Below are 26,621 nucleotides of genomic sequence, written 5' to 3' on the forward strand. Positions count from 1 at the left end.
TTTCACATCAGACCGTTTTGTTTGTTTGTTTGGTGTAAAAGCAATTTTTAGAAAATATATTTTGAATTAAATTTACTTTTCTCGCCCTTAAGGCAACATTTCCTGATTCTTGTTTCAACCTCATTCAATTTTGTTAGGTTTAGGCTTAGCACAAGAAAAAAACAAGGCTTAATACCTTGACATTTTTATATTGCAGCAAAAATTAGGTTTAATCTTTGTATTATTTTTTTTTGTATTATTATACCCAAGCAATCACGGTTCGAGAGATGGTTGAGCGTTAAATCTAGTGTAGTTGGGGAAAGTGGATCTTTTAACCCCATTACATTACTGTATGTAGGTCAGAAGATTTATAGGTTACGATCGATCACGGCACAATCACCGCCAGCCATTTTTCATCCCCATAATTGGAAACTTTGCAGCAGGACGTGCCAGTTTAGGCTTGTTTTGTCAGGACATTGTGCTCGACTCAGACACGGTTTAGTGTATTCTTCTGTATGGGGTTTGTGCTGGAAAGATCAGTTTGATGCACGGAAAAGCATTCTGTTGGGCTTTTTTTTAAATCTCATAATACCTGATAAACATTTAGTTTTCTGAAGAGCTCTTAATCCATCTGCATCTCATGATTGAACAATACCCATGATTCATAGCAATATTTATTATACTTGTAAGAGTAAGGGAGTTGCTGGGTGCTGGTTTATAAAATATGAAATATATTATTATTATGATTATTATTATTGTGGTTTTGAAAAGTGTGTGTGAATAAAATATATAAAATATATACATGCATATAGCACTTTATAGATGAGTTTATGTGTCAAATTATATATAATATTTGATTTACATAATTGTGTGTGTGTGTGTGTGTGTGTGTGTGTGTGTGTGTGTGTGTGTGTGTGTTAATTTATTTTCGATTGTAGATATAGAGAATATATATATATATATATATATAGAGAGAGAGAGAGTGATACATATGTATGTGTGTTAAATTATATTAATTTATTTACATAATTTGAAATAATACAATGTATAATTGATTATATTATATATATATATATATATTATACAGAATATATATATATAAATTATTTTTTTTATTTTATTACATTTGCATAATAATGATTTAATAATAATGATGATTAATTATACTATTTTAGATTATAGATTTATTATCGTTATTACTATTTTTATATAGAATATTATGTATCAATTAGAAATTATATATCATTTTTTGTGCTTGCATATATAGTATATGTATAAATTGCATATAAATACACAGTATATAATATTGTAATATTAATGTCTTATAGTATAACTGAATATAATTAATTATATATGGTATTATATTATTTCGTATTATTACATATCAGTTGGTATGCTACGGGATATTTATCTCCTGATATGTCATGTAGGATACACAACCTCTTCTAGAATATCTGAGCAGATGGTTATCCAATAAATGTGTCTCAAACGTGTCCGCGCTCTCAGGTGGTTTCCATAGGCAACAGAATGCCGCGCACGTGTTGAATGTGCACTAAATCACTCGCATTTATTAAATTCTACTGTCTCGAGCACCTCATTTTCTCCATTGAGCCTTGGACCGGGGGTTCTCGCTCTGAGGTCGTGTGCACTGGTCACGGCTGATATTTATAAAGGCTTCTCCGTAAGTATGCTGATCCAACGCTGGCCTCCTCCGTGCCCCGAAATCCATATTCATCAGGATATGAAAGGTTATAACTTGTCCTGCATCAGCAGTTCTGCTCACTTCTTAATTAGATCTTATATTTCATCGGAGCTTTGAGCTAAAACTTTCTGCTCCTGCTGATTACATCCAGATAAAGTTGTGGCGCAAACGCCGCGTGACGCTAGCGGCTCAACATAGCGACGAACCCCCACGTCTAGCAAAGTGTTTGAGCTTTGATTCTGCTCTAATGGAGGTTGTGTTCGCCTGTGGTTGCACGAATACTGCTAATTAGGCTTTGGTGTGAGAAATTAAAGTGGTGTAGCGTGACCAGCAGAAGTTACAAGTGCATTTAGCGAAAAGCAATTAGCGAATTTAGTTCCTGCTAAGATTATTTATACTTTTTAATAATTTAGTTTCAAACCCTAGTTAGCTACGTAGGCAACTGCCTGATAAGGGAAATTCTACCTTTTAAGTGACCAATTTTGGAGACTAGGGAGCAAATGTTTTGTCATGGAAATATCATAGGGAGGCTCACAATTGATGTTAGCATTAGCATTTCGCTATGGAGATGCTCTAATAAAAACCTTAAGCATTTTTTTCAATACAGTATATTTCTCTCTCTCTCTCTCTCTCTCTCTCTCTCTCTCTCTCTCTCTCTCTCTCTCTCTCTCTCTTCTTATATATACAGCACAAATCGGTTACGTCTTAAGTGAACGTAAACAGTTGAGAAAGAAAACGCATGTGTAACAGTGTATTGGATCTGTGCAGCTCTTAAAGTGACAGCAGCCTAAAATTCTTCACTCGCTGTTCTTGACTGAATCACTTTTGTAACTATATTTGTAATGTATATTTTATATATAAAGTGGAGTGTTATTTGACATTATTACATGGCTTGGTTGAATTGTAATGTAGAATGCGGTCTGTTATTTCTTGATAAGACCGCTGCTAAGGATAACACACCGTTGCCATGAAAAACAAAGCGTTGCCATGGACACGGTGTTCTTTAGCGGAAGCAATAGAATCGTTTTTAAATCAATAAACTAATTTTTAAATCAATATTTTGTGTCAAATTATTGATTTATTTGGTAGGTAGCCATGTGATAAGTGGGATAATGTATAGCGAGGCGGTTGTTATAGCGAATGCAACCCCGACAGGCTGATTCAAGACCGCGTCGCGTCGGGCTCCTGATCAGCCTGTCAGGGTTGCATTCGCTATAACAACCGCCTCGCTATACATTATCCCTTACTTTGATTGCAGTTTCTGTACCTGAATACATGAAAATCTTTATTTCAGTCGTATATTTGTTCAGTTGTATTTATTTGTGCAATTGCTAATTTGTTTACTTGTGCTTTTTTAATTACTGAGTGTTTACTTGTCTTTAAAAAAGCTTGAAATTTATATTAGTTAGGCTAGTTGTTTTGTGCTGTGGTATTTTTAAACCATATAGGCAGAATTTCCTTGTGTAAGAGTTCTTTGGTTCTTTTTGATTTGCATAAGATTTAGAATAAATTAGGAATCGATAAGAATCGGCATCTTCAGAAAACTCCCTCGCAGGTCTTGTGGGGTACGACGACACCCTCGTCTAAGTGTTTGTGATGCTAATGCTAATGCTAAGCTCCGCCGTAGAAACCTCGTCGACCGCCTGGTCTCCACACTGCACATTAAGATTTCATGTCCTCCAGCCCTCCCCTCACTGCGAGGCTCTAACTTAATTTACGCCTCTGAAAATCCCGTAATAAGGGTACTTACATTGATTCTCCTCCCTAACCAGGCTCCATTACAGATTAAACAGGTCTATGGAAGAAGAGAATGACGAGTTGAATGAGAGAGAAGATTATAGGAGCCGTGTGATTTATCTGAATGTGTCACAACCTCATTCTCTCTCTCTCTCTCTCTCTCTCTCTCTCTCTCTCTCTCTCTCTCTCTCTCTCTCTCTCTCTCTCTCTCTCTCTCTCTCTCTCTCTCTCTCTCTCTCTCTCTCTCTCTCTCTCTCTCTCTCTCTCTCTCTCTCTCAGACAAACACCTCACTCTTATGTCAAGCATCAATTAAAGCAATTTTCGCCTTGGAAGTAAGTGTCTTCCTACTCTGTTTGGATTATTAATATCTCCACTACAGCTTTGGTAGATTTTTTTTTCCCCTTGCTTAAAGGAACAGTTCACCCAAAATGAAAAATTCATGTCGTTATTTACACACCCGTTCTCATGTTATTCCACACGTGTCTGCGGCACAATACAGGATATTTTTTTTTTACATGTATCTAAATGTACTGATAATATGCGACTACAACTGTTTCTATAACATATATAAATGTATCAATAAACACATATGTAACACCTATATGAATGAATAATTAATATTTATTTTTTATTTAAAAATAAATAAATACTAAAATATAAATAAATAATAATATGATTAATAAATATTAGAAATTAAGAATAAATCATTTAAAATATTATATTGAAAATATATTAAATATTTTCCTAAAATATTTTTGCCTTATTCTTACAGGTACATGAACATGTAAAAAACAATATATAATTCATACATGTATACATATAATATATGTATGATATGGTATAATATGTATAAATATCTTTGCATGATGAACACATTAAGTTATTGTTATTGTTCAATGACAAAAAAATAATAACTACAAATGTATGTGTATTGACAAGAGGTGATGAAATGAAAGACTTTTGTTGTGTGACTGGTGTGTCTCTTAAAAGCAGTCGCTGTAACATCAATCACATTGTCAGAGCGATGCCCCCTATCTGCCACATGATGCATCATCCTTGAAAACTTCAGGACGATCTCACTGGATCCAAACCAAAATGATTCCCAAAACTGTCCCGTGTTTAATTGATGGCGGTGGGAAGATGAGTTTGAATATTTATCGGTCGCGTTTAATAGGAGTGGCAGAGACGCCAAGGGAGAAACCATTAGCATAAAGCTTCATTTAGCATTAGCGGGGAGTCTCGTGTGAACAGTTTCCGAGGAAACTCTTAGACTGGTGTTTCTTCAACTATGGGCACTTTTTGTCCCTGTGGACCTTTAGAAAGTAAACTCTCTTAAAACACATTTATTGCACACTCTCACTGGTTTAGTCTTCTAACAATGTCAAACAGTTGACATGCATCACAGGAGATGTCTGTCCTTTTGTGAATTATACAATATGTTTTACACACATTTATTATTATTATTTTCTGAAATGTCATTTCCAACCGTGTTATTTTCTATTACATCTCAATTATGTATAGTGTAAATTACATTTTAAATTTTTTTTAAACAAATGGCAGATTCTATTGTCCTGCTAAGATTCATTTTATTGCTATCATTTTATGTATTCTAAACGCACATAATTACATGTAATAATTAATTATATTTAACATAATATTTTTTAAATATAATATTTTCATTATATTAAATAAAAAATTTTTTTTCAATTGCATTGCAGAAATGCACTTAATTTAAATTTTTTGGCATTGTATGTGAAAAATAAAAAGTAATATATCTATAGGCCTATATAAATTACATTATATATTTTGCATATATAATATAACTATATATATATATACATACAGTATATATATATAATTACAATGTTTAATTTATTTATTTTATATATTTTATATTAATTTTCAGTTTAATTTAATATAAAAATATAGCCTCCTGTTATTAAAAAAAATATATATTGTTTGAATTTTTTTACTATACGTTTAATTTAAAATATTTTTTTTCTGTATGTTTAATTTATTGTAACAAAGATAATGTTGTTAAAAACGAAATTAAATTTAATGGTCAGATGTTTTTTTTTTTGTCTCTCTGGGTCTTGGAAAAACATAAAATAATAAGACTTCTACATTTAACACATTTGCTAAGTAGCCTACTTCGTTACCAAAGGATGAAAGTTTTTCACCTTCATATTTTATAACGAATGCTGAAATCTCTTTCCACTGTACCCAAAGTTGAGGAATCTCCACGCGTGCACGTGGTCTCTGTTTGCTCCGTCAGTCAGACGTCTCCTCATGACTCCAGAGGAGCGGAGAAATTGCCTTTACTTAGTAGAGCAAGACACACAGATAGCGCGAGTCAACTACATCTAGAACTCCATTTAGGGATTGAATCATCAGTTTCCATTTGGACCTTCTCCGGCGAATCGAAAATGAATGTTTGTGCAGCTTGGCCTCGTCTGTGGCGCTCACACCGAAGCTTAGAGTGCTTGTCTGATGATTTTTGGAAGTGGACCGGGGACAGACCCCGAGCTTGGATGAGCCGGCTGATGCCACAGGTGATAATCACGCAGTGTGTGTGTGTTCAGGGTGGCTGTAATTATCAGCAGAAGGCTGTGCAGATAAATGAGAGCAAGCGACTGGCAGGCGGTGGTTATCTGAGCCGAGCTTGAGCGTCGATAGCCGGCGAGAGAGATTTTAACAGTAGCGTGTCGGCTAAAGCCTGGCTTTGATGTTGCCCAATCCCGCCTGAGCCCTACAACATTTCCTTATTGGCGAGATATGAAAGGATAACGTGGATGTGTGTGATCATATCTGTTTAGTCATGTGGGAAATTCTACCACTGATTTAAACCAATGCCAGCACAATAAAGGGAGTTCTTCTCAGGCGTCTCAAATTGTGAAAGTCGACCGTTATGTATCACACCTTTTCCTTTAAAAGGGACGTATCATGAAAGACAGGAGACTTTTTTTTGCTATTTGAGATTGGAAAGGCTATTGAAACTCGAGCTTTTACAATTTCTCAGTTAAACCACATTGCATTAAAGGGATAGTTCCCGCTAAAATGAAAATTAAGTCATCATTTACTCACCCTGGTGTTGCTCTAATGCCATATCCCCTTCTTTCTTTTATAGACCACAAAAGGAGATTTTTTTTTTTTTTATGTAAAAACCCGCTCTCGCGCGCCCATATAATGGTGAATAGTGAATAGTGAATAGCGACCAACATCAAACTTTTTAACACAAAAGCATCACAGAATGATCTCATACGACACATGTCAATATTCCCAGTGTTCTGGTGGTGTGCGATATATCATTTAAAGTCCTGACCTTGGCCGTTGATCTTCTGTGCTTGACTGCATGTTCGTCTGACTCTATTAGCACCACGGTTTACTGAGTCTCACCCAGAAAAAGCACACAAGTTGTGAGAAATCAAGATTACCAAAAGCGTGACTAAATAACCAGTGTAGATGGCTTCATCGATTATAATGGGAATGTTTATATAGTTTCATTGCGTCAACACCAGGGCTTGCTTTTTTGCTCACCAACCACTGTGGCTAGTGCTAGTTCCTCAGCATTTTCACTAGCCACAATTTTGACATCGATACCCAGGGGAAAAACTGCCATACAAATATTTTCAATATTATTTCATAATTTGGCAGCAATTATATTAGGCTGCTGTCACTTTAAGAGCTGACGCACTGATCCATTATTACACTGTTGCACATGCGTTTTTTTTTCCTCAACTGTTTACGTTCACTTAAAACATAACTGACTGACTATTTTGTGTGTATTTGACTGTTTAAGTGCCATAAGCAGAGAAAAATAACTCAATTTAGTGCTGAGAGGTGGCTTTATGTGCTTCACTTTGGGTGTGAGCACAAAATCTGCGGGAATGAGTCAAATTATGAACAATCCCACGCCGAAATTCAAGCCCTGTAACAGCAACAATATTCATCCGCAGCAAATGAAACGAAGTGAGCGAGGGGAGGCGGGTTTGTGTGTCACTCGCAGAGAAAGAGAGAGGCTGGTATCGTGTATCTGTTCTGCGGAAAATGAGTATTGGAAGCTTTTCAGATATTTTAGTTTTGCTATGTGTTCAAAAATCATATTTTTTGACAACACTACATTGCACTTACTTTGTTTCAGATGCCTTTTTAAAAGACTACAATTGAAAAAATGTATATCTTATATAAAATTCAACCCGTCAAAGTGGCAAGTAGGAGTGACGGCGTTACACACCACTGCTGAAACACACACACGTTTGGCAGGTTGGCGGGTGTTAATGTCAAGCCCTTCTCACCACAAACCACTCCAAGGAGACAATAATAAAAATATTTTGATATATGAATAACATAATTAAGTGAAATTGAGATTTTATCATAAGAAAGTGAGAGTTTGAGAGTTCAAACCTGATCCTGAAATGGTAATAAAAGCGGCTGTTGGGCCATCAATCTATTCTTTCCAAGAAAGAATAAGAACCTCTGATGTACAATACGACCCTTTTAAACGCATTTGTAAAGCATTACTGAAGGAATCTCTCTGAATGGAGGACGGCCTGTGTCGCTCCTGACCGCCCGCTGTGAGTGACAGTTCCCTGATCATCTCCCTGATTCCAGAACCTAATTACCCGACGCGTCTGCGCGCCACTCGCCACTATCACCCGCCGGATCAACAGAGAGATGGACAGAGAGAGCTAAAGCATAACTAATGTGATCTGAATCCCACCAGCACCAAAGCAGGAGAGAAATATAATTAAGGATCAGATGTCAGTCTGTTTGGATGCTTATAGCACTGCCGAGGGAAGCAGAAGCGCTATTTTTAGAGCGCCGGATGACAAGAGGGGTCAGGCGTGACCGGTAGCCACTGTCCTTATGACACCTGCTCTGGCCCGAACCAGGTGTGCGAGAGATAAACGTGTGTGAGAATTGCTGGCCTGTGCAAAAAAGAAAAAGAAAAACCACGAGAATCACCTTAGTATAGGAGGAAAGCGCGCGGTGTTGCAGCTTCTGCGCGCTATATCTGATGACCTCTTTGTGTTGAGCCGCTTTTGTCGGAGTTTGTGCTTTTCGGCCGGAGACTTTCAGAAGTGCTGAGGGGACAGAAAGGGCCCCGGGCGGCGAGAGAGGGGACTGGCGTGTGTCTGAGGGTTTACAGCGGTGACATTTGGTGGAGAGCGGTGTTGTGAAAGCGCAGACGCATGTATGTTGATCTTAAGGAAAGGTCAGGCTTGTCTCGACGGAGTTAATCAACTGCTCCTCTCTCCAAACCGCTGTGGGTCCCGCGCGCGCTCCACAGCGCCTAGCTTCATTTGCATGCATTTGTAAATGCGTGTGTGTGTGTGTGTGGTGAGGGGTTTGCTTTAGGTGTGTGAGCTGCACATGAACTTAATTGGTCAAAGTTGTAGTGCTATTAATTACGGGGAAAGAGAGAGAGAGTGAGGGATCAGGACATGGGCTGATTCAGATGAAGGGTATTGTGGCCCTGAAGGGGGTCGTGTGTATCAGTGTCCTGCAGATAGAAAGTTTGCTTTTAACTCAAACCATGATTTGTTGCAAAACTTTGCAGTAATGGAGATTCTTTTTTATTTTATTTTTAAAGGTAAAATAATTTGGTTGAATCTAGTTATACTTGTTTGTCTGTCTTTCTGTCGTTATCTATCTATCTCTCTCTCTCTCTATATATATATATATATATATATATGTCTGTCTGTATCTGTCTGTCTCTCTCTCTCTCTCTCTCTCTATATATATATATATATATCTGTCTGTCTGTCTATATATATATATACATATATATATATATATATATATCTGTCTGTCTGTCTGTCTGTATATATCTGTCTGTCTGTCTGTCTGTATATATTGTCTGTCTCTATATACATATATATCTGTCTGTCTGTCTGTCTGTATAGATGTCTCTGTCTGTCTGTATAGATGTCTGTCTGTGTATATATATATATATATATCTGTCTGTCTATCTGTATATATCTGTCTGTATATATCTGTCTGTCTGTCTGTATAGATGTCTCTGTCTGTCTGTATAGATGTCTGTCTGTGTATATATATATATCTGTCTGTATATATCTGTCTGTCTGTATATATCTGTCTGTCTGTATATATCTGTCTGTCTGTATATATCTGTCTGTCTGTATATATATATATATATATATATATATATATATATATATATATATGTCTGTCTGTCTGTATATATCTGTCTGTCTGTCTGTCTGTCTGTCTGTCTGTCTGTATATATATATATCTGTCTGTCTGTATATGTCTGTCTGTCTCTCTATCTGTCTCTCTGTCTATCTGTCCCCTATTAAAAACAATATTTTTTTAAATGAGCACAATATTATCCCAAAGAATTGTCAGAGGCACGTTCCTACCAAGAACAATAGCTATTACGATAACTATAGTGTTTACACCAGCGGAGCGGGCGATATAGTTCTGTTGTGCGCGCTGCAGTTTTGTTGTCTGTCGTTTCAAATGCTCGAGCTCTTCAAAGCGGGATTGATTCTGATTGGCTGTCAATGTTTTTTATCAGCTAGGAAAAAACATTCTGAACGTGATTCCAACGATATCGTTTACCTGTGCCGTTATCGTTATAGTTGTAGGTTGGACTAAAATTCACAAAGTTGAAACACTCACAATACACCTAAAATACTAAACACTCTTCTTATTTTGAATGCTGGTAGTTTAAATTCAAACACCTCAGAAATTTCCTGCAGTAATGTATTTCTCTCTCTCTCTCTTTGTGTGTGTGTGTGTGTGTGTCAGGGCTGGCTCTCATTAGTGCGTAGAGACCAGGGGGATTCGCTGAGTTCGGGTGGCTCTGTAATGCAGAACCATCACAGCCTGATAATTGTGTTTGTATTGCAGTTACCCAGCGGCTCTTTGACTGACAGCTCGGGAGCGCTGAGCGTTTTGTGCTGTCGGAGACTCCAAAATCAGAACCACTAAACGTGCATAAAACACACTACAACACCTCTACATTGCGAAAATGATCTTTTTTTATGGAAAAGACACAGATACTGATTAAAGAAAAACATGTTTTGCATCATGCTCAGCATACAAATGCAAATCCCCCTGCTATTATTATTATTTTAAAAGTTAAACGTCCCTGGTAAAATCGGTGAATGTTTGATACGTTATTGTGGCATGTAATGGTTATAAACACACACACACACACACACACAGAGACTCTTGGTCCTCGTGTCCCAGCAGAGCAGCGGTGTGTATCACTGTCAGTGACCTGCAAAGCTTTTATTGGCTTTATTTATTTAGCAGCCAGCGGGAGGAGAATCCGATTTCTCCTGCTCTCGTCGTGTTGACATTCTGCCTGAAGATGCTGATGGCCAATTCAAAGCGCACAAGTGTTACTGACACGCTCTGATGTTCGGAAGAGTCTGCACACACACACACACACACACACACACACACACACAAACACGCACGCACATTCAGAGCTCAGTCACTACCTGTCTCTGACCTTTGACCTTGAGGCTTGATGAGGCCCTCTCTCTCTCTCTCTCTCTCTCTCTCTCTCTCTCTCTCTCTCTCTCTCTCTCTCTCTCTCTCTCTCTCTCTCTCTCTCTCTCTCTCTCTCTCTCTCTCTCTCTCTCTCTCTCTCTCTCTCTCTCTCTCTCTCTCTCTCTCTCTCTCTATTATAGAATAGTAGTGTGTACTGCGTTCGGTCACTCTCTAGTCTATACTGCCTGCAATATGCAATGCAAATTGTGTAATTATCATCATAATAACCGTGTGTTATTATGTATAAGTGGCATTGCATTTTTATTTTGGCATGTAAAATACGTTAACACACACACACACACACACACACACACACACACACACACACGGTTCTTATATATTCATTGTTCTGTTCTTATAATTATTATCTCATTTATACAGTATATATATATATATTGCCTTTTTTCAGACCAAATTACTATTTCATTATTTTCATTGTTTTATTGTTTCATTTATTAATATTTTTTAAAGTAGGCTTTAATTAATTAGTTTTCACATTTTTTATTTAAAACTTTATAACTCTCATGTCTCTTATTTTTTTCAGACTGGGAAATTACCATTATTATTTGTGTGTGTGTTGTGTTGTGTTGTGTGTGTGCTTTTGCCTTTATTCAGACCGGAAAATTACCATCATCCATTCATTCTTTTATTAGCCATTATTCGTACTACATTTTTTAAATTATTATTATTTAAAAAAAATTTAAAAATTATTTGGGCTTTTGCCTTCATTCAGACATAATAACTGTCTTAGTATTATCCCCATCAATAATTCAGTCTAAAAGGCCAAGAATGAAAGCACCTCCTCTCACTTCTCTGTGAAATGGAGCCGCAGCAGAAGAATCAAGCTTCATGCTCCAACCGACTTAATGGATGCAAAGCTACTTCATTAGAGACAATAAGGTGTGTAATAGATTCACTGTGGCGTCACAACAGTTCGGAGGGTGTGACTGACAAATGAGGGGAAATGAAATGAGGAATCGGAGGGAGAGAGAAAGGCACGGAGGAAAAGATGGACGGATAATCGAATGGGATTGGTGGAGAATTTCTCTCCACCGTTCCATTTTTAATCTTGTTTGGCCCGGGCCAGCTGTGTCCGCCGTCCACACACAATCTCTGCGTTCCCAGCGGACACTCGCCTCCGCCAGAAGGTGCAAAGAGGACCAGTAAGTGCTGGATCCAATCCTGACATGCAGGCGTGTGTGTGTGTGTGTGTGTGTGTGTGTGTGTGGGAACAGCTGGCAGCAGCGTTGAGAGGAACAATAACCCATCAGATGAGCCCAGCGCTCACACAGCAGAGGTGCGCTCTAGTCCTCGGGCCAGACTGTTAATGGCTCTCGGCGCTGGCCCGGCCACCATGGCCAACCGCTTGCGCGCTTCATCAAATGAAAATAAATGAAGAGCCGGTCGGGATAATCACTCATATGGAAATTCAATGGAGATGGTGACAGGAAGTTCAGTGCGCACTTTCAGACCTGTTCGGCTCCGAGGACCACATCCAGCCCTATCATTTCATTTAGTTATTGTGCTCTTCATTTTCTCTTCAAAAGAATTGTGGGTCATTCTGTCTTTCTCTTTGTTAAACCATTGTGTGGATCATCCCTGTTGGCTTTGAAGCTAACCTTGTGAAGTGGACTCCTAAATGTTGACAATGAGTAATCGTTCTCTGGGAAAATGGATAATAAAAAATAAAAAAAACGAATCAAACATTAATTAGTCATCTAGTTCTATACTGTCCAATGCTAAAATCACCTCGTTTTAAACGAATAAATACCTGACCCTAACTAGCATTTGCATACATTTATATCCATTTTCACTTCTTTCATTTTTTGTTTAGACCGTTACCATTATTTCAGTATATATTTGTGTATATATATCATTTATAAACCATTATTTATAAACCTTCAAACTTTAAATCGTATTCAAACTTTCTTGTCAGGCTTTCTCAAGCCAACTTCGAAGTTTGTCTTGACAAACTTTTTAAAATCTAATTATTATTATTCTATGTAATATGATTTTTTTAAAGACTTTGGACTTAAATTAATAATGAATAAACTGTATTATTATTATTTATTTATTTAGTTAGTTGGTTAGTTAGTTAGTTGTTTATTCATTGCTTTTCCCTTTAGTCAATTACCAATATACCTTTCTTTCTTTTTTTCAGTAGTATTATTTTGGAGTAAATTTGGTATTAACCTGGTATTTATCATTATATCAATGTTATTATTCAGACCAGAAAAATGTAATTATTTTATTATCATGTTTTTATTTATTTTGTATTATTATTATTATTTGGAGGGTGGGGAGATTACTGATCAGACTGTGAAATTATCATACATTTTTCTTTTTTTATTATCTTTTGTGTTTTTTGCTTTCATTCAGATTGCGTTGGTGCATGTTTACTACCCATCAGTCCACAATTAAAAATGATCCATTTTTTATGCCTGTGCAGACCTCTAATAACTCCATTCTGTGTTCGAGTCCGGTCACACTTTCTGCTTGAGACGTGGCTTTGTTTATTTGACAGCTTGAACCCGACGGTGTCCTGTAATCTTCAGTGGCGCAGGTGAAAGACACGACTTGCTTTGAAGGCTTGCGAGATCTAACAAGGCCGGTTTTCCTGCAGACTCCTGTTTGGTAATGCAACGCCGAGCTGAAGGGGTTTTGTTCCTTCGCCTGACTGAGGAGAAAGCGGGATTATCTCTCTCAGGCAATAATAAACCTACGCTAATGAGTCTTCTTTTCTCTCTCTCTCTGTCTCTCTCCTGGAGGTAAACCCCTCTGTTCTCCAGTACAGTTATAATTTAACACTCCTGGCTCTCCGCTTGGATTCCTCCAGATGTTTTTTTGCTTCATTAGTGCATTAGTTGTTTCGTTATTATTTATTAACGCGTTTTTGAGACCATTTTTGCGCTGGGCTAATTCGGTATCTGTCGTCAGGTAAATTAAAAGGAGTTTATCCGGCGGGCCTCGATGTCCTGATGGAGTGGGCCGCAGCGGTGCTGAGCCGGTTGGTGTTGAGCCCTGCTGCGCCGGTATTGCGTGATGTCGAGCTGCAACACTTTGATCCTGCGCAAATTTCAGGATTAGCAGGCGGATTAACAGCGCGTGTGATGGATGAAAGAGCCCGCCGCACGGGGACAGGAGACCGGATCCACACGCGATGACCTATAACCGCACATCTGAGGGAATTTGTATGGCAACAGACAGTTTTTGGGGCTGGATGTGAGCGATTTGCATGCATAAGCAAATGAATCTTTGAAGCTACATGCCGTACAATGAGAGAGACCGAGCAGGAATTCGGTCACCCTAATCAGAGTATAAAGACTCTGTCTCTCGAAGAAGTTTTGTGTCAGGGAAAAGTTTCCCTCTACATGTTTTAATAAAAAGGTTTTTGTCTTTCATCGTGCTTAAACAAGGGAGCGCGGAGCCTTTTATTTTTCCGCCCTTCAGCCAAGAAACTGCTTTGCCCCAGTTATCAGCTGTTCGTTTGGAGTGTCTTTCATAAGACCTGTGTGCACTTTAGTCAGTGGGAATGTGTGTTGTGCCCTTTGTCCTTCAATCATGAGTTTACATCTACAACAAAACACTGAGTATCAAAAATCAGCTTTTACTTGATAAAACAACTCATTTATTTGCTTGGCCTTAGATGGTGAAAAACATCAGTCTTGTATTGCTAGGGAGATCTGTGGGGTTTCCAGGGTGTTCTGGGTCATCACTATGGTGATGCTAGGATATATTATATAGGGGGATTCTATAGTGTTCTGTGTGGTTGCTAGGGTGTTCTCTTGGATTTCTATGGTGTATATGATTGCTAGGTGTTTTAGGTCATCACTAGGGGGTTGCTATGATGTTATAGGGGTGTTCTATAGTGTTCTGTGTGGTTGCTAGGGTGTTCTCTTGGCTTTCTATGGTGTTCTATGTGGTGTATATGATTGCTAGGTGTTTTAGGTCACCACTAGGGTGTTGCTATGATGTTATAGGGGTGTTCTATAGTGTTCTGTGTGGTTGCTAGGGTGTTGTCTGGGATTTATATGGTGTTTTATGGGGTGTCTATGATTGCTAGGTGTTTTAGGTCATCACTAGGGTGTTGCTATGATGTTATAGGGGTGTTCTATAGTGTTCTGTGTGGTTGCTAGGGTGTTGTCTGGGATTTATATGGTGTTTTTTATGGGGTGTCTATGATTGCTTGGTGTTTTAGGTCACCACTAGGGGGTTGCTATGATGTTATAGGGGTGTTCTATAGTGTTCTGTGTGGTTGCTAGGGTGTTCTCTTGGATTTCTATGGTGTTCTATGTGATTGCTAGGTGTTTTAGGTCATCACTAGGGGGTTGCTATGATGTTATAGGGGTGTTATATAGTGTTATATGTGGTTGCTAGGGTGTTGTCTGGGATTTCTATGGTGTTCTATGTGGTGTCTATGATTGCTAGGTGTTGTAGGTCATCACTAGGGTGTTGCTATGATGTTAGGGGTGTTCTAAAGTGTTCTGTGTGGTTGCTAGGGTGTTGTCTGGGATTTATATGGTGTTTTATGGGGTGTCTATGATTGCTAGGTGTTTTAGGTCATCACTAGGGTGTTGCTATAATGTTATATTGGTGTTCTATAGTGTTCTGTGTGGTTGCTAGGGTGTTGTCTGGGATTTATATGGTGTTTTATGGGGTGTCTATGATTGCTAGGTGTTTTAGGTCATCACTAGGGTGTTGCTATGATGTTATAGGGGTGTTCTATAGTGTTCTGTGTGGTTGCTAGGGTGTTGTCTGGGATTTATATGGTGTTTTATGGGGTGTTTATGATTGCTAGGTGTTTTAGGTCATTACTAGGGTGTTGGTCGGATTATCTGGGGGTTTCTAAGGAGTTCTGTGGTTTCTAGGGTATTATTTGAGGTTGCAAGTGTGTATTATCGGGTTTCCAGGGTGTTCTATGTGGTTCACACCATGTTCTAAGGGGTTTCTAAGCAGGGATGAAATAAGTATTGTCATCAGTGAAAAACATCAGTTTTGTATCTTGTATTAATCTAGACTCTAAGGTGTTCTGTTAGGTTGCCAGTGTGTATTATTGGGTTTCCAGGGTGTTCTATGTGGTTCACACCATGTTCTAAGGGGTTTCTAAGCATGGATTAAATAAGTATTGTCATCAGTGAAAAACATCAGTTTTGTATCTTGTATTAGTCTAGGGAGTTCTGGTTGGTTGTTAAGGTGTTCTAGGGGGTTTCCAATGTGTTCTAGATTATTGCTAGGGTGTTTTGAGTCATCACTAGATTGTTGGTAGGATGTTCTGGGGGGTTTAATGTTCTGAATGGTTGCTACTATGGAGTTAATATGGTATTTTGAACGATTGAAATGGTGTTCTAGGGGGGTTTCTAGGATGCTCTATGTGGGTGCTAGGGTGTTCAAATGAGTTTCTAACGCTTTTGTGGTTTCTTGTGTGTTATGTGTGGTTGCTCATATTTTCTAGGGGGTTACTATAGGGTGCTCCGCGTGGTTTACAGTATATTGTGTTCTAAGGGGTGTTCGTTTGCGGGTTTCTAGTGTGTTCTGTGTGGTTGCTAATGTGTTCTTGGGGGTTTCTAGGTTTTTTAATGTGGTTTCTATAGTGTTATGTGAGGTTTCTAGGGCTTTCTGTGGTTTCTAGGGTGTTCTGTGAGGTTGCCAGTGTGTATTATCGGTTTTCTTAGGTGTTCTATGTGGTTTATATTTAGTTTTTCTATGGGGTTTCTTTGGTGTTTTGTGGTTTCTAGTGTGTACTGTGTGATTAAGGTGTTCTAGAGGGTTTCTGGTTTGGACAAAACTCTGGTAACATGAAAAATTGTGTCGTCGCATCAAGTCTGGTTAGGACATAGTGTAAGCGATTTGTTTAATATGTTTTATTGTCCAACAAGTGGAAATTAAAAGTCTGATTGCTTGTACACTCTAAAAAATAAAACATTGGGTCAACAAAAAAAAATATGTTAACGTTTTCCACTAGAATTTTTAAGTTAAGACTGCTGGCATAATTACATTAATTCAAAGCGATGTTTTGAGTATGGTGAATTACCTTTTAGTCCACAATAAAACGCATTTCTAAGTAACATGAACTTAATAATTTTCAACATGAATGCAAGTAATTAAGTTGATCCAACATAATGTTTTAAGTTAGGTGAAGAAGTTTTTTCCTACCGAAGCTTCGAAGCTCAAAAATGGTATTCGGAGCAGCCCAAATTTTAAATAACACAAATTAAATTACTGACTTTTATAAGGAATTATGTATATTTTTAAACAGCTTTCCAATCACTATTTATCTTTTTAGCACCATTTTTAAATTGTAATATATTTCTCTTTTAAACATACATGTAACATTCATCTTTTAATATATTTCCCTTTCAAAACATTTAAATGAACTATAATATTAATATAAACATAATTAAAGAAGTCGTTTGACATACGTTATAACGAGTCATTAATGTCCTTTAAATTATATGTTTCATATAATAGAACAGAAGCTATATATTGTGAATTTAAACATTTCTCGAGTCGTTTACCAGCGGCAGACGTCAGGAGGACCAGCCAAGGTAAAGTCTGTTCCAGGCGGCTTACATGGGCTCGAGCACCCGGGTCTCACCCCTGGGTCTCACACAACCCGAAAACGTCCGATCAAATGTTTTAAATAGGCGCTATCTTTATAAATAAACCACAGATTTGAGCTTTAAACAACTACATTCTCGACTGAACAACTCTTAAAACTACATTTCGTGACACAATAACAGTAGTATTTTTAAATTTCCCGCAGCACTTGCCTCTTCCAGAAGAAGCGGATTTCGCCTCGGACGCGCTTCAATTTCGCTCCAAACGCTTGCTTTTTATACGGACGCGCGAATGCATTCAAAATGTTCAAGCGTCAAATTAGACGCGGCAGGCGCGAATTTGACGCGCTATTCGTGTCCGGTGTGAACGCACAGCCTACTATCAACACTCAACTCAAATTTCAGAATAAGGACTTCGAGATTTCGGTATTCGGTTACTATACAGTAGGCTATCACCAACAGAATCCTGAGCGAATGCAAATGTGTAATTAAACATAAAATTACTAACCATTCACCAGATTGAGTTTCAACTGTGTGGTCCCACTCGTCGTCTGGCATTGAACATGCATGCGCGCGGAAACTGTGGGCCGTTTACACGTCATCAAATTGTATTTTACATTAGCAGAACTTAAAATTAAATGATTTTTGATTGACTGAAAATGTTAAACTCTGACAAGTCATGATAGTATATTGAATCAATAGGCATAATTTGTGTGTCATCCAAGCTCAATAAAATAACAATTACAAGTAAAAAGTCTAACTGTATCTCAGAACTTGATTTTTTATTTCACAACAATATGTATATTTAAGTAATGACTAAAGGTCCTCTGAATTAGTTTTTAGAGTGTATTAACCTCTCCTAAACAAACCGCATGGCTTGAGCTATCATTCATGTTCATAGAGCACAGCTTAAGTATGGGCAATAGTAAAAGTGTTTGCCCTAGCAAGCGCTACTAATTGACCTCTACTTGCTTAACCATGAAATTCAACACCCCAACAAATAGATTCTGAATTCTGCTTTTTGTCATTTGCGTTAATTGAGACAGACGGCTAAGTTTTCTCCAAGGCTACTCTCCGCACTGACGGCCATAACAGAATTAATGGACGCAGGCCAGTGTGTCTTGACCTTCTGTCCTGCATTACGAACACACATGTCAGGGTAATTGGATCCCTGAAGATATATGTGTGATTCTTAAGCGAAGTCTCTGTCGCTGATCTATACGTCCACGTCCCATTTCCTTTGTGTCCATGAGCTCACTATTGAGTTAGAGCTGCTGAAATGTCCTTTCAGGTCTAGCGCTGTCAGTAAATGCTCTCATTTGTCTTCCTAGATTAGAGGTTAAATATTATATGATTCCTTTCAAGCACCTGCAGGCAGATGCATTGAGATGGTCTTTGCTCCTATAGTGCTCCTAAACCCAATCCCATAGTACATCTCTGAGCAAAAATCGTATTGCTCATAGATTGCTCTTTCACAGCTCAGGAAAGTTGGAGTTCTAATTTCAACATCAACTTTGTTAAGATGTTTTTCCTCAGAATCCTCGAACATGCACAAAACAACTGTTGACAGAAAGAGTTGATAGAGAAGAGGTGGAGGACAGCTCAGATTGTTTGGTTTTGGGAGACTTTGAGACACGTTTGAGTTTAGCTGACTTTTGATTGGAAAATTCAAGTCAGTGTCCAAAGAAGTTATTGATCTCGTATAAAATTTTAGAAGAGACTCGTGGCCTCGTGGGATTTTTTTAGGGTCTTTTTCTCTTGGAAATAATCAGAGAATCAGGAGATTTAAGCAAAATCTCCATTTGCGCTCATTGGTGATATTTTTTCTTCTTCTACAGGGTCAGTCACAAAACACAAGGGGAAAAAAAGTCTAGATTATCTCTCCATTTAATCTCTTAACTTTCCGAGACAAACAGTTGAGAGATTGGAGATCATATTTGTTATTTTTCTCTCCTACAGTGTCAGTCACTCTTCGGTGAGAAGCAAAAGTCTCAATTTGCCCTCAATTTAATCTGTTTGCCATCTAGAAGAAACAATTTAGATATGACAGAGATGTCATTGCTTTACAAACAGGGTCATTCGTGCATTCATACAGAAGCAAAAGTCTCTATTTGCTCTCCATTTATATGGCCTCATTGGTGATTTTTCTCTCCTATACTGTAGGGTCAGTCACACTTTCAAACCAAGCAAAAGTCTCAAGTTTCTGTCCATTTAATCTCTTTGCTGTTTACCTGAAACAATTGAGACATTAAAAAAGTGTGTTATTCTTCCCTACAGGATCGGCCACGCTTTCACATTCAAAAGTCTCTTTTACTGTCTTGGAGAAACAATTGAGACATTGCAGAGATCTCATTGGTTATTTATTTGTGATTGGTCACACTTTGGCATCTATCTACACCTGAGTTCCACCTAAACTAGTTATGAAACAAATCATACAAGAGCAAAAATGTCCTTAGGACAAAGTAAAAGAATAACAAACCACTTCCCATAAAGAGAGCAAATAACGCAAACCAATTTAAGCCACCATTCCAAATTAAAAAGAATTGTTTAAGGGTATGAACTAAAAAGGGCAGCTACATTTACGTGAAGAAATGGATTTTGTAATAAATGAGCTTCGTGATCAGCAGGGAGAAGGGGAAAAAAAGATGAAAACTGCCAATAGAAGGGCAGGGGTTTTTATGTAAATGAATGTGAGAGCTGAAATTAACTCAACCCTCAGGGCGAGTGCGTTATCACTTCGCAGCGTCAATGGAACTCCAGGGAATGGCAGGTTAACATCATAAAACAGCCGCCCAGGTTTGAGCTTCGTTAGGCTTTTTAATTTGAAGAACGTTTTTCCGAAGGGATGAATGGGCCGAGTGATTTAGCACCCTGGTCATGCCAACCTGTAGTGACCTTCACCAACTGTTGTAGCCATAATGTGTTTGTTCCTTAACTTTGTGCACACTGTTAATGACTATTTTGCTGGTTGCTAGGATGTTCTGAGGGGTTGATATGATGTTCTAGGCCCGGAGTTTCTATGATGTTCTGGGTGGTTTCTAGGGTTCTAGAGCGAATTAACAATTGTAATATTTATGTCTAACTTAGCAAGCAATACTAATTCATTCTTTCCCTGCCATTGATGGAATCTTCTGTCTTTTATAAGACAACGTTTATCCACTATTGACGGCATTTTCCGTCTTTCCATTTTTTCTCTGTTACATAGTAGGGGGCGCTATTACACATCTTCTTGAAAGAGTACTAAATCTCCGGATCAAAACACGTGCAAAAAAAAGTGATAAAGCGTTGTAATATTTGGAAAAAAACATCTCAGCTTTTTGTTCAAAATGTTGCTTTTTTTTATTAAACTTTAATTCAAGTGTTGATAAAAAAGAGTGCATGAAGCTAGAATAAAATGTTTTTTTTTGTGTGTGTGTGTAAAAGCGGAGGCACTGTTCTTTCTTTTGATATATTGCATGTTCAGATATTCATAGGGAATATCTGAAATATAACAAAATATCTGGGGGCCATTACATTTTTGTGAAAATTGAACTTGCACCCCAACATCTGAACTTTGCATTTAGTTATTTATCCTAATTCAAACTCTTTCTTTTTACAGCAATGGCCAACTGGTTACCAGCGGTCCTACTGGTGCTACAAGTAACCGCTGCATCCTCCGCAGAGCCCATATTTGAATTTTCCACGGACACACCCATCAATAACGTGGCACGGGACTCCCAGACCGGGCGTGTTTACCTCGGTGCGGTCAATGCTATTTATCAATTGGACTCTTCATTGAACATTGAGGCCAGGTCTGAAACGGGGCCCAAGAAAGATGCGAGGGGTTGCACACCTCCAGTGTCTACTTGCCAAGACCTTAAAGACACCAACAACACCAATAAACTGTTGCTGGTTCATTCGGCTAACGGGTCGCTGATAGTCTGTGGGAGTTTATACCGAGGAATCTGCTCTCTGCTCAACCTCACCAACGTCAAAGAGCAGATATACTACAGCGACAGCAAAGGGGAGCGGACTTATGCTGCCAGTACCGAAGAGCACGTTTCGGTGGTGGGCGTCATGGCCACGCTCGAAATGGATGACAAACTATTTAACGTCTTTTTGGTCGGGAAGGGCTATGGAAGCATGGACAGCTCAAAACTAATCAGCACCAGAATCGTGCAGAACTATCGCGACTGGGTCGTGTTCGAGAGCATCGTCGAGGCGTCTACGGTCCAGGCAGTTCCCTTCGTGCCCAAGTACCTGCACGACTTCCGCTTTGCCTTCAATAATGACAACTTTGTCTATTTCCTCTTTTCGCGCACTCTCGGTGGAACGGACAACAAGAACTTTACTTTCGTTTCGCGCCTCTGCGAGAACGACAATCACTACTATTCGTACACGGAGCTACAGCTTAGTTGCGGCCAGAACAATCGCTACAATAAAGTCCTGGCCGCGTATTTGACCGAGCCGGGGAAAGTGCTGGCCCAGGCCATGTCTGAATCCGGAGAGTATGGGAATATCAAGGAATGGGATAAAGTCCTGTTTGTGGTGGCTAGCTCAGAGGAAGGGGCCACTGAATCAGCTCTGTGTATGTACCCCCTTAAAAACATCAACCAGAAACTGTTGGCCATCGTTACCGCTTGCTACACAGACAACGGCAAGATTGACGACAGATTAGTTGTGGAGAGTCCCTACACATCCAGTAAAGACGAACCATGTGTCAAACACCCTGTAAGTAGCAGCTTTTCTTAACATTGATCAATGACACAAATGCCTGTTTTGAAAAGTTATTTGTGTCATGACAACTCTCTGAGAGATTTGCATGTTAATGGATATGCCAATGTTAAGGTATTTGGTCGTGGTGGAATAGGTCTGCTACGCTAGTGCTGCATATTAAGTACCGAAACTTGCTTCTGCCAATACATTCACAGACATTGCTGTAAGCATGTAAGACATGAAGCTGCTGCACATGTAACTTACATGAAATAACCCCCGTAGCAGATCTATACAGGTGGAGCTGGGGAAGATGGAGGGTTTCTGAACTGCAAAATTGCAACCGGTATTTGTTTGAACGTTGAGCCGCTGATACGTATTTCTTTGCAGTTTAACAACTAACAATGTTCAGCTTTTTTAATAGACCCAACAGTGTATGTGTTATGAGCCAAATATTTAAATGTCAGTTAATGGTTTTAAAAGGACATGAAATATCCGAAGTAATTTTTTTATCATTCATGGAACATATAAATGAAAATAGATTACGGTATGTGCTTAGCTTTATATAAGTTTTGCTTGCTAAAGTGTATAATATATATAAAACATTAGTGTAATGAACTAATATGTAACTTCTTATCTGTGTTTAATTTTTTTCCTGAGTATATTCTATTACACTTTCTTTTTATATGCTTTCTTTTGAAAGAACCCCACATTTTTTGAGTGATTTCACCGCTGCTTACGTCCTGAAATTGTCCCAGTGAAAATGGTGTTTTAGAAAACTGCTGCTACTTTTGTGCTTAACATACAGCACCCGAAGAGTAAAGATGTACAACATGTGCTCTTTTTCAACCTGTTTTACTTCTGTGATGTAGTGAAAGAAAATACAAGAAAACATTTAGAGTCAGAGCAAATTATATTTTGATGAAAGATTAACAAGACAGCAAGTGCAGGAACATACATTTAAAAAAGTACATTTAGTACATGTCATGTTTATTTATGTGTCTGTTTCCCTTTTCTCTTTGTTATCTTGCAGAAAGACATTGTAAACCGGTATAAATGTGGAGCCGATTTTCTTCCATCTCCGTTGGCCAGTCGGCAGGAGTTTGCCTTGAAGGCTAATCCAGTCTTCTTCAGACAGAACCTGCTGACCGCAGTGGCTGTAGCTGTCGAGAACGATCACACCATTGCCTTTCTGGGCCACAATGCTGGAGAGGTGATCAAGGTGAGAAAAGTTCTGTTACATTCAGGAAACTACATTCACAAGGTGCTCAAACCCTCATCTGAGGTGCTATAACCCATAGAGTTGAGGTCATACTGCTTTATAAGTAAGTAGGAATGTGTTCTAGATGTTCATTAGTTATGTAAGAATAACAATGCAGAATGAATTTTGAATGTGAACTTTAAACTATTAATTTAAAGGGATAGTTCACCCAAGAATGAAAATTTACTCACCCTGATGTCATTCCGAACCGGTATGGCTTTGTCTTCTGTGGAAGACAAATGATTAATGTTTCTGTTCAGTTATTTTCAATATAATGAAAGTAAATGAGGCCTGCTGCTGCCAAGCTTTAGAATGAAAAAAAGTCATCATAAAACTATCAATCAATCAGTCTGTGTTTGTTTATTGAGCACATTTAAACACAATCGAGGATGACCAAAGTGCTTTACAGTGAATACAAGAATCACAACGAATTTAAGAAATCAAAACAAATTCAAAATCTGATTCAGTTCTTGTAATTGACCGAATGCCGCAGCTCACTTAAGGAGAATGCTATCAGTAAATAACTTAAAAAAACTTTTTTATGACACTTTAGTGTCTTTTTGAAGCTTAAAAGATTAAAAGATAACAGGACAATTATGCATTTCGGCTGTTGTTCAGCTGAAGTCAGTTCAGTGTTGATTCAGTTCAGTTGCAAAGATCATCAATTATTAAGTTCATTTAATTTATAAAGCAGTTCTGCAAAAATGTCATCGTCCAGCTCAGTTTAGTTCTCATACAACAGCGTCAGTAGAGTCAGATCAATAATGTTGAATATTAAAAGCCTCAGTCCTCATGAATTATAATTGCACTGTAAAGAGTATGAGGACGAGTACATGAGGATAAGTAAATGACACAATGAGGACGAGTAAATGACACAACGAGGACGGGTACATGAGGACGAATAAATGACACAATGAGGACGAGTACCTGATGATGAGTAAATGACACGAGAACAACATGATTGCGAGTAAATGACACAACGAGGACGAGTACATAACATGAGGACATGTAAATGACACAACGAGGATGAGTAAATGACAGAATGAGGACGAGTAAATGACACGAGAACAACATGAGGACGAGTACATGAGGAGGATGAGTAAATGACAACGTGAGGACGAGTAAATTACACTGTAATAAATGACTCAATCAGAATGAGTACATGAGGATGAGTAAATGACACAATCAGAATGAGTACATGAGGATGAGTAAATAACACAATCAGAATGAGTACATGAGGACGAGTACATGAGGACGAATAAATGACACAATCAGAATGAGTACATGAGGATGAGTAAATGACACAATCAGAATGAGTACATGAGGATGAGTAAATGACACAATCAGAATGAGTACATGAGGACGAGTACATGAGGACGAATAAATGACACAATCAGAATGAGTACAATGAGGACGAGTAAATGACGCGAGAACATCATGATGACGAGTACCTGACACGAGAACAACATGATGACGAGTACCTGACACGAGAACAACATGATGACGAGTACCTGACACGAGAACAACATGATGACGAGTAATGACACAACAAGGACGAGTAAATGGCACAGTAACAACATAAGGACGAGTAAATGACAACATGAGGATGAGTAAATGACACAATCAGAACGAGTACATGAGGATGAGTAAATGACACAACGAGGCCGAGTACATGAGGACAAGTAAATGAGTAACGAATAAATGACATGAGAACATGAGGACGAGTACATGAGGACGAGTAAATGACACAATGAGGACGAGTATATGAGGATGAGTAAATGACACAATGAGGACGAGTACATGAGGGTGAGTAAATGACACAATGAGGACGAGTAAATGACACAGTGAGGATAAGTAAATGACAAAATGAGGACGAGTACATGAGGATGAGTAAATGACACCGTGAGGACGAGTACATGACACAGTGTGGACGAGTACATGACACAGTGAGGACGAGTAAATGACACAGTGAGGACGAGTACATGACACCGTGAGGACGAGTAAATGACACAATGAGGATGAGAACATGGAGTAAATAACACAATGAGGACGAGTACATGAGGACGAGTAAATGACACAATGAGGACGAGTACATGAGGGTGAGTAAATGACACAATGAGGACGAGTACATGAGGAGGACGAGTAAATGACAAAATGAGGACGAGTACATGAGGATGAGTAAATGACACCGTGAGGACGGGTAAATGACACAATGAGGACGAGTACATGAGGACGAGTAAATGACACAATGAGGTCGAGTACATGAGGACGAGTAAATGACACAGTGAGGACGAGTAAATGACACAGTGAGGACGAGTACATGAGGAGGGCGAGTAAATGACAAAATGAGGACGAGTACATGAGGGTGAGTAAATGACACAGTGAGGACGAGTAAATGACACAGTGAGGACGAGTAAATGACACAGTGAGGACGAGTAAATGACACAGTGAGGACGAGTAAATGACACAACGAGGATGAGTATATGAGGATGAGTAAATGAGTAACGAATAAATGACATGAGAACATGAGGATGAGTAAATGACACAATGAGGACGAGTACATGAGGATGAGTAAATTACATGAGAACAACATGAGGACGAGTAAAGGACACATTGAGGATGAGTACATGAGGACGAGTAAATGACACAATGAGGACGAGTACATGAGGACGAGTAAATGACACAATGAGGATGAGAACATGAGGACGAGTAAATAACACAATGAGGACGAGTACATGAGGATGAGTAAAGGACACAATGAGGATGAGAACATGAGGACGAGTAAATAACACATTGAGGATGAGTACATGAGGACGAGTAAATGACACAATGAGGACGAGTAAATGAGGACGAGTAAATGACACAATGAGGATGAGAACATGAGGACGAGTAAATAACACGAGGACGAGTACATGAGGATGAGTAAATGACATGAGAACAATATGAGGACGAGTAAATGACATGAGAACAACATGAGGACGAGTAAATGACACAATACTCATTTTTGGGTGAACTAACCCTTTAAACTAACTTTTCCACTATGTAAAAATAACCAAAAATTGACAGTCTGTAGGAGGACGTGGAACAAGAGCAGAGTGTTAGGCATTGTTAAAGAAATGTTGAGGAAACGAACATCTCTGGAAATTTGAGACAACCAATTAGTGA

General features: G+C 38.5%; 2 protein-coding genes across 4 annotated transcripts in view; one reads left to right on the plus strand and one right to left on the minus strand.

The window, feature by feature from the left end:
• The window catches only part of plxnb2b (plexin b2b), a 161,889-nt gene that overhangs the window by 87,700 nt on the left and 47,568 nt on the right, over nt 1–26,621 (plus strand). For all 3 annotated transcript variants that reach the window (XM_079604426.1, XM_079604427.1, XM_079604428.1), the window contains 2 exons: nt 21,102–22,213; nt 23,229–23,417. In XM_079604426.1, coding sequence (XP_079460552.1) covers nt 21,104–22,213; nt 23,229–23,417 — 1,299 coding nt within the window. In that variant the 5' untranslated portion in view covers nt 21,102–21,103. The remainder of the gene's footprint in view (nt 1–21,101; nt 22,214–23,228; nt 23,418–26,621) is intronic.
• LOC306994106 (sterile alpha motif domain-containing protein 3-like) overlaps nt 1–26,621 on the minus strand; it is a 186,046-nt gene that overhangs the window by 11,062 nt on the left and 148,363 nt on the right. The window lies entirely within an intron of this gene.

This window comes from Phoxinus phoxinus, assembly GCF_949152265.1.
Source record: "Phoxinus phoxinus genome assembly, chromosome: 25".
Taxonomy (NCBI): Eukaryota; Metazoa; Chordata; class Actinopteri; order Cypriniformes; family Leuciscidae; genus Phoxinus; species Phoxinus phoxinus.